At 43.4% G+C, this 9,285-nt stretch overlaps 1 protein-coding gene and 1 non-coding gene across 2 annotated transcripts; both read right to left on the reverse strand.

The window, feature by feature from the left end:
- Window positions 1-507: 507 nt before the first annotated feature.
- TRNAL-UAA (transfer RNA leucine (anticodon UAA)) lies at window positions 508-590 on the reverse strand. Its single transcript has one exon. It is a non-coding gene; the product is annotated as a tRNA-Leu (tRNA).
- Window positions 591-5,860: 5,270 nt separating this feature from the next.
- On the reverse strand, window positions 5,861-6,727 carry STX11 (syntaxin 11). Its single transcript, XM_066545683.1, has one exon. The coding sequence runs from the start codon at window positions 6,725-6,727 to the stop codon at window positions 5,861-5,863; it is 867 nt and encodes a 288-aa protein (XP_066401780.1).
- Window positions 6,728-9,285: the final 2,558 nt, after the last annotated feature.

Consider the following 9,285-nt stretch of genomic DNA (forward strand, 5'->3'; position numbering starts at 1 on the left):
TGTATATGTGTGTATATGTATATATAGATGTATATATCTATTTGTATATATATAGACATATAGACACAAATATACACAATAATGTATGTATAAATGTATGTGTTTATGTATGTGTGTATACACATATATACATATATTACACATGCCTATATATGCAGACGTTTATGTATATATATGTGTGTATACATATATATATGTATATATACAGAAACTCTTTTTTAAAAACTACATTTAATTTCGTCATTTAATTTCAGACTCCGAAGCTGACGTAACGGGGGCTGCAGGAGCCTCCCCCGGGCCCGCAGGACTTCCCCCGGCTCGCAGTGCCCCCACCGGCCGCTTAGCGCCGGGACACCCGCGCGGGCCGCCGCCATCCGCCCGCTGCGGCGCCGCTCCCCGCCCCTCGGCCGCGTACCGGCGGGCCCCGGCTCGCTGCGGCCGCCTCTCTCCCGGAGCACCGGGCCCTGCCCCGCGTCGGGAAGGTGCCCCCGATAAAAAAACGGGAATTACCAGGAGTGGGGTTCGAACCCACGCGGACATGCGTCCATTGGATCTTAAGTCCAACGCCTTAACCACTCGGCCATCCTGGTGCAGATACCGGGACGGCTCGCAGTCGCTCCTACATTCATGGCCGCACTCCCAACCGCCCCCCGGGCCGTCCGCGACCCTCGGGGGTGCCCCCTCGCACCCCCTGCCGCCGCCGCTCCCTCCCGCCTGCCTGTATTCCCAGCGCGGCGGGCGCCGAGCGCACGGGGCGAGGCGCGCGGGCGGCCTCTCCCGGCGGCGGGAGGCGGGCGGGCAAGGCCCGGCGGCGGGAGCGCTGCCACGGACCAGGACCAAGACCGAGCCGGGCCGAGCCAGACCGAGCCGGGCCGAGCCGGACCGAGCCGGACCGAGCGGGCCCGCTGCCGCCTCCTTCCCTCCGCCCGGCGCCGGGCCCGTAGCGGAAGGGGAGGCGGGGGAGGTGCGCGGCGCTGGCACGGGCCCGCCCCTGGGGCAGAGCAGGGCGGGCGGCGCTGAGCCGGGGGCGGCGGGCAGTGCGGGTCTGGGCAGAGCGGGCTCATCCCCCTCAGAGCGGGCAGGGCGGCGGGCATGAGAGGCAGTGGAGAGGTTGTGCCAATAAGGCACCGACACTTCATTATTTCCGTCCAAGTGTTTCCTGGAATGTATCTTCTCTCTCTCGTAGAAGGAGAACCAAAACCAACGAAGCTCAAAGCTATCAATTATGTTTAATTAGGAGGAACATTATCGCAGGGGAAAGATTTTTTTGCTGGTCGTCACTATATGCCGTGTCTACGGAAGTACCTATCGCAATATTCCGCGTTACTGCCTGCCCTGGGACCTCCCCCTTCTTCCCTGCGTCAGAGGGGAAATGGGGAAGTGTCGCTTCGCTGACTGTACCCCGGGCACTGGCTCCCACTCTCGCTGCTATTTTCCAGCGGAGGATATGGACATCCTGCATGGCACCAAACTTTGGCACCTTTGAGGTGTGAGGAACACATTCCACACAGCACAGGCTGAGGACACGGGCCTGTGCCGGCCTCCAGCTCACGAGGAGGCAGGCGGAGGCCGTCTGCTTCTCCACAAGGAGAACGGGAGCACACCTCCTGCTCGGGTGTTGGACACCCTGGATGTCCCTGCCCCCCTGCAAGGGGTCTGGGGCTCGAATTTGCAGGTGCAGGTGGCGCCTGAGCTCCTCAGCTCTTAGTGCTCAGAGACCCTCGGGACACTAGGCATGCTTGTGAGGGAAAATACTTCCCACGTACCATACATGTTATTCACACCCGGGAGCTCATGAATAAAAGAACAGCTCTTCCAATGGAACTTGCCATGCCGTATCATTGCCTTGAAATGAGTGACATGCCGTAGTTCTCTGCTCAGTAGGGTTGTGCCTTTCAGCAAAATATTGAGTAAAACACTGTCAGTTAGGTTTTTTACTTTTCTGTTCAGATCTAACACCATTTCTAAGAAACACAGTAAAATGTTGCTTTTTCTTGTGCAGACTTGGTGCCCTGACAATGTGTGCACACTAGGGCATGGTGAAACTGTCTTCTGCTGGCTCTTACTTGCTTTGGCTCAACCATAATGAAGACACTACATAATATGCTAAAAACGTGGAAGAAGATGGATCTGCTGTTGCCTTCTTACCTATTAGAGAAACAAACAGCATGACTCCCTGTGAAAATGCCATTGCATTGGAAATTTATTAACCAGAATCACCACATACAGTATCTATTATATTACACTGTTTCCTGCCTTCATTATATCTGTGATACCTTCCTAGAGATAGAACCACAACCCCATGGAGCTCTTTCCTTTTTCAAATCAATTTAAATAGCTACCATGGTTCAAAAATCTAGAGAACATGTTTTGTTTTCAAGAAATAATAAAAAATACAACTTGGGCTGTGCATTCAAAACATCTTTAATACAGGTTAGATTAAAAAAGCAGCAGTTTAGCATAGCTACTCAGTTCAGCTTCCAAAAAAAAAAATCTGGATCTTAAGAGCTATTTCTTTACTTCAAGAAGATTCTCCCAAGACACGTGGCAGAGATACCTGCTCATGTGTGCAAGTGTGAAGTGTGTCCACAGTCTGGTCCTTCATTTTGAGGAAGCAATTGTCCCACTGCCATGTCTGTAAAATGAAACCCATGATTCAAAAAAAAAGTCCCTGAAGATGAAATGGAAACCCATATGCATATCCATTACATGCTGAACATTGTATTTTGTAATAGGGGAATTTTTTTTTCTCTTTTATATCTATGCTGTGCTGTCTCACATATTTTAGAAGTAGCAAAGTGTCCCTGGTTGCCAGTTCCTCTTTGTCCTCCTCAGAAAGGACTGGTTGGTGACTGATTGGTGGCGTGGGTTGTGAAGCTTCAGCTTCAGTAGGAAACAAAACCAAAGTAACAGCAATCCTGCAAGCTAAAACATGCCCTGTCAGATTTTAACTTCTTTATTCCACAAACCCAGTTTAAGTGTTTGCCATATGAGGGAAGAGGAGAAAAAAAAAAACCTACCAACCTATAGAATGTGCTACACACATCTGCATAGGAGTTGTGCTGACTTTCAGAAGGAGGAGGCAGCTTTCCTCAGAAAATGTCCATTCTGCAGCTTCTGTTATTAGTATGCTAACATATTATCAAGCAACTTTTATCATCTTCTTCCACTCATCCTGTGTGGCATGAGACCTTGCAGCTATAGTGTGATCAGGTTTTTTTTTTTTTTTCAAAAGTCTGTTCAACTGTGATTAGGCAAGTCCATGGGCTGGCTAAATTTGAGTTCTTACATAACTGAAGGGTAGAAAAAACCCCCAAAGTATTAAGCAATGGATGTGTTTGCAAGGAAGAGAATGATGGAATGATTGCTTCAGTTACTGAAAGTCATTTTTAAGTGTCTCATAACTCACAGTGCATATTAAAAATAGTTTTAAAAGGTATCAGTTTGGTTTTTGACTAATTCTCATTTTTTTCCCTACAGCAACAGCCCTAAGTCAGGAGAGAAGGTCTACAATTACCTTTTCTTTCCATTCTCTTTCCCTGTGCCTCAAATCAAACTAAAGATTTGAATTCTAGTTTTGCATATCTACTAGTGAAATCATCAAGGTCTCTCAAAACTGCCAGCATAATTTTGATTGTTTTTTTAACTAGAGAATCATCTTAGAATGCATGACACTCATTTTTCTTTGGATTTTTAGAGAAAAAACAACAGTCTATCTCAATATGCAACACATTTCATTTATCAATGCAACAAAAATTGGGATGCCTTTTTTTTCTAGGCCTTGTTTAATCTCCTTTCACTGATTCATAATTTAGTCCAGCAACTTTTAAACTGAACTTTGACAATGCAAAACGTTATTCAGAGCTGCAGATTCAATGCACAACACTCTGCACTTTCAATTTTTTTTTATTAAATCTTTTATTCCATATGTAGATGCAAAAAAGGAACCAGCATAAAAAAACATGTATATAATTTTAATCAAAAACATTGGCAAGTGCTAGGAATGTGCATGTGAAAGGAAATACAGTATTTCATTCTTCATTGATTTATCCTCACATGCTGACTCTTGGAGGAATGCACAGTTCCACTGACTTAATGGCAGTACCTACAGAGTAAAAAACTTTGTCTTCTTGAGTAGCACCAAAGCCCCTGGCTGTGGTCCCAGCTCATCACCCTCCTTTCTCCCACTTCAAGTTTGAACACCTTACTGGAGACGTCCTCAGACAAGCATAACACTGATATCACCAGTACACCACTGAATATCAAAATATCTTATAGTTGGGAGATCAGTGTTCCTCACTCTTCCATGTGCTACAGAAAAAGGGACAGTCTCTTTCTGAGAAAAGTTATCCCTTTAGTTTCTGTTTCTGTAAAAAAGTCTGTCTGGCTAAAATTGTTTCCCAGTAAGATATGAAGGCTTGGAAGTGGATTTATTTTGCTGTTTTGTTATATTACTAAAAATAGTAAGAAATGTTTGGGGTTTTTCTTCCCACATAAAATCAGGGTGTAAAAGGTAAGAAGGGAGAAGTTTCACTGCAACTGATGCAGGAAGGTGTACATCTATGCACATCTGAGGAAAACTCCCAAATACAAAATATCTGAAATGTTGAAATATATTTATTAAAATTGGTACAAATAGGACAATTAATTAAAAAAAATCTGAAAAAATGTCCTGCATTATTTCAAAGGATAGCAATAGATCACAGTGTATCAGGAAGCCACCTAGAAATATAGTTGGAAAACCTCCAGAAGCAGGAGCTGTGATCAATCACCAGACTCTATGAATATGTTCCACTGACGATGCTCAGTGCTTACCAGGACTGCACATTTTTTATTTCCTTGCAATACTCCAAACCTACTGGTTTGCCCTTGTGTAAGGACAGACTCCCACAAAAGGAGACTTTCCTTTTAAGCTTGAAAAGAGCATTGAAATGGCATGAAACTCTTTTCTTTTTTCTTCAGGTGTACCGAAGAAATAGTTCTGTTTGCTTTCCAGAGACCCTAAAATGTTTCCTCAACCCCACAGATGTTGTCTTCTTAAAGGTGTTTCTGCAGAAGGCCACTCCATGTTTCTCCTCTGGATGAAGTGTTAATTGGCAGAAAAAAGCCAATGAAAGCATGGCAGGTTTGAACATGAAAGCATGGCAGGCTTGAAACTGAGAGTCGAGAGTGGCTTAAGTTAAAAGTGAGTGAGATGCCTCAGTGTTGCAGTGCTTTTAGCCACCTTGAGATAGCTGGGTACTCAGAATGGAAAAAAGCAGTCACTTGCACACAAATAGAGCCAAATGTGCATATTATCATTTGAGGTGCAGCCACTTCTGTTAAGATTCCAGATAGCTGAAAATAAAGTTGAAAGAGAAACTAGTTCTGTGTCCTGCTCCTGCTCCAGGCTCAGTATTTTGTCAAATTTGTTTCAAGCATGCTCCAAACTAGTTAAAACTGAAACCTCCTGATTCTGTGGTGTACTGTGTTGCCCCAGGCAATAAGGCTTCACTGCCTGCAGCCTCACTTCAACAAATAAGAATAAAGTTACTTCTTAAAAGTATTCATATTCCCTAGGAGAAGTTATTCATTCTTCTTTCTTGCCAATATGAAATGAGTATCACTGTAGAGATATTGCACCTCTAGATACAGTAACAGGACCTTTCAATAAAAATTACATTAAAAATAGTTTTATAAACATTTCTAGAAGTTCATAAATACAAACAGCCTTCAGCACATTTAGTAAACAGGCAATGAACAAAACCAACTGCAAAATATCCCCCCTGTTTATAGGGCTTGTCATTACAGAAAAGTCTCTGGAAAGAAAACCTAATTTTGAAGACATTCAAGTCAGTCTGTGTTAGCTCCAGTGGGACCATCACCTTCTGCAACATGATATGCAACAGCAGAGGATTGTTCTGAGGGGATGTTTTCTCCTGTATTCCAAAGCTCTTTTCACTTGGTCTTTAGCATCTCCTACATAGTCCTCAACATTTTGCATATTTATCTCAATAACATCAAAGGTGTCTGCCTGTTCCTCCACCAGCAGGGCCACCTGCAGAAAGAGCTCGTGAACTTCCTTAATGCGACCTTCCAGCTTCACCAGCTCCTTGTGCCGCGTCTCTATCTCATTCAAGGCTGCACGAGCTCCCTTGACATCCGACAAGAGATTCTCAGAAAAGACATCCCATTTGCCTTGCTCAATCATCTCCTCAATCTGGTGGCCAGAAACGTCTTTGCCCATGATCTCCAGCTGCCGCTGAATTCGAATCTTGCAGTTCTCCCGCTGGTTCATCTCTGCTGCATTGTAATCAAACATAGCGTCCTGAAATGTGTGCATGAGGTCAACGTAGTGGTTCTTCGCCACCCTGGCAATGACAGACATAGCTCCATATTTTGTTATTGCATCTTCACAGAAATCTCTCATTACCTGCAGTTTCCTGTGGATGCTTTCTCCACGGCTCTTAATGTCTCTGGCAATACAATTAGTGTCTCGTTTGATGCTGCTAAGGCGGCGCATGGAGGTGAGGAAGCGGGTGTTTTGCTTTCTGAGACGGTTGACATCCGCTTTTAGGTGGTCATTTTCTGTCCGGATGCTCTGTATGTCCTTATGAAGGATTTCCAAGGCATAATCTGTCTCATAAAGGAGAATATCCTGGGGTGAATTTTCATCATCATCACTATCAGAGAACTGTTGGTTGTGTAACCTGGCAAATTCACGCAGCTCACTTAAACGGTCTTTCATCCTGCCTGTAAAACAGGAACAGGAGGAATGAGTTTGAAGTAACTCAAATATTGGTAAAAAGAGTAAAAAATTTGTAACTAATAGCTACATCATGGTGATAACTAAATCATAGATAACAAATGTAACTCATCAAAGATAACCCAAAATACTAGATTTTAAATTTGTTCACAGTATTTTATACAGTGATGGATATCACATCCAAAACTCTGCTAGAACATTGTTCTAGAAGGTACAAGTTTAGAAACAAAACTGCGGGAAAGAAGACAACAAATCCTGAAGACAAATCAAAAACAAGAGTAGGACAGCCCCAAACTCCCCACAAAATCCCAGTCTTTTACTTGGAGAGGAAAACCAGACTCCTGATAGTAAGCCTTCAGCTATCAGCATCTGTAGACATGTTTATTTAACTGAACACCTTCCACTACTGCTCACAAGAGAAATCTCCTCTAGCTTCTGATCCCTCATTACATCAACTGCCCAAAATGTCACAGGGCTTCTCTCATTCTAAGTTTGCTTTTCCTGGGAGAATAATAAGAAGCCTCTCAGAAACAGAAATGGCATTTACCGATACAGCTGGGAAAGAAAAGTTTCAAAAAATGCTGTAGAAAGTATCAAGATGGGAAAAAAAAAAGAAAAAAGGAAAGAAAAAGCAATTTTAGTGTCTCCAGATGCTACCATTGACCATAGAGTATCAGACATCAACAATTAGGGGTGTGGAGCTTCTCTCTTATGAGGAGAGACTGCAGAAGCTGGGCCTATTTAGTCTAGAAAAGAGAAGACAGAGAGGATCTGATCAACACATAAATATGTCAAAGGCAGTGCCAAGGGGATGGTGCCAGACTCTTTTCAGTGGTACCCAGCAACACAACAAAGAAAAACATCGATAAACTGAAACCCAAGAAGTTTCATCTCAACATGAGGCAAAACTTCTCTACATTGAGGGTGGCAGAGGCTGCCCAGGGAGGTCATGGAGTCTCCCTCTCTGCATTTCTGTGTCACCTGATTTACATGACCCTGTCTTGGCAGGGATTTGGACTAAATGATCTCTATGGTCCCTTCCAACCCTAACAATTTTGCGATTCTGTGAACTTCGTGCTTACCATTCCTTAAACTTAATAAAAATTATATATCATCAGCCTTCTACAGAGAGCATAGTAACAACTGGCTCAAGAATGACTTCACTTTCTGTTTGTGTTTTCTTTGCCAAGCAAACACTGAGAAAATCTCCTGTGTGATAAATTCATAATTTTGTACAAGTAGGTCTACCCTTTCTTCCCCAGGAAGAAATGGAGAAGCAAATATATAGTAATTCACAACATGAAAATGCTGTAGTAAATTCATGTGTATACTAATTCTGCAGCATGTCTAAAAACATTGCTTTTTTTCTTTCTTTTAATACAACAATAAAGGTTAAAAAGTCAAACATTTTAAGAAGATTAAGGAGCTGTCAAGTGTTGCCTTGGATTGCACCACAATGTTGCCTGGACACAGGAAGATCACGCAATTAAACACTGCCTGTGCACTATCACTTCCACCAAGTGTCTGCCTAGAGTCTGTATGTGCTGAATAAAAGTTGTACAACATAAAATTTAATATTCATCATTCAGTTCATGCTATCTCATTGACTATGTTGTTAGTGTTCATTTCCTTGGGGATTTCCCTTGCAAAATCTGTGGAAAGTTCCATCAACTCCTACCAGTTGTTTGGGGAAAGGCAGATCTAACAGCCCCACAGTCAGGTTTCAGCCCAGAGTCATTATGGACAATGGTCTTGATAATTTACAATGCCCACTTGAGACATTTCAAGCACAATTCTTTGTACCTGGAATCTTCAGAAGTCAGTCCCTTCTGACTTCAGTCACTGCTGCAAGCCTTGAGCACTTTGCTGAGTCAGATCGCGAAGGAACAAGCTGGACATCAGGGAATGAGCACATGGATCAAGGCCACTTGTGAAGAGCTCCTCTCCAGTGCCATGGAGAGCATCACACACAATCTCCGTGATCCAGCAGATCCAGTAGAGTCTAGTTGTAAGCAGAACAGAGGGATCAAGTTGCAGTTGCACTTACAATCTTCACCCTGGGTTTTCGCAGTTCCCAGTACTTAGTTCTAAAAGCCTACATTATTTGTGTCTACATACCAAAACTTACGTTTAAGGTGGTCAACATTGCATCTTTTAGCTCTGCACTGAGGACCTGTATCTGTCTGGGATATGTCTCCACAGGTAAAGTGTTCACGCTTTTGTCCTAACAAATGGATGCCATCTATTTAAGTGTTGCCATCACTAACTGCTTAATGCAAGGCATTTTCCCTTCATGGAAATGTACAGCAATAGCACAAGATACAACAGACTAACATGGAAACAAGAGAAGAGCCAGCCAGATATGAGATGGGGGAAAGGAAAAAATAAGAAAATCCCAAATAATTAGAAGCCATGGAAAAGGTGCCCAGAAAAGTTTTGGAATCAGCATCCTTGAAGATATTTAAAACTCTACTTGACATAGCCCTCAGCAACCTAAACTGCCTGTGTGTGTTTTGAGCAGGCCTGGATTAGACAATGTT

Source organism: Molothrus aeneus, chromosome 3 (genome assembly GCF_037042795.1).
Source record: "Molothrus aeneus isolate 106 chromosome 3, BPBGC_Maene_1.0, whole genome shotgun sequence".
NCBI lineage: Eukaryota > Metazoa > Chordata > Aves > Passeriformes > Icteridae > Molothrus > Molothrus aeneus.

Bases quoted from the DNA above. Each gene is read 5' to 3' on its own strand.
- STX11 (XM_066545683.1), bottom strand. From the start codon at position 6,727: ATGAAAGACCGTTTAAGTGAGCTGCGTGAATTTGCCAGGTTACACAAC.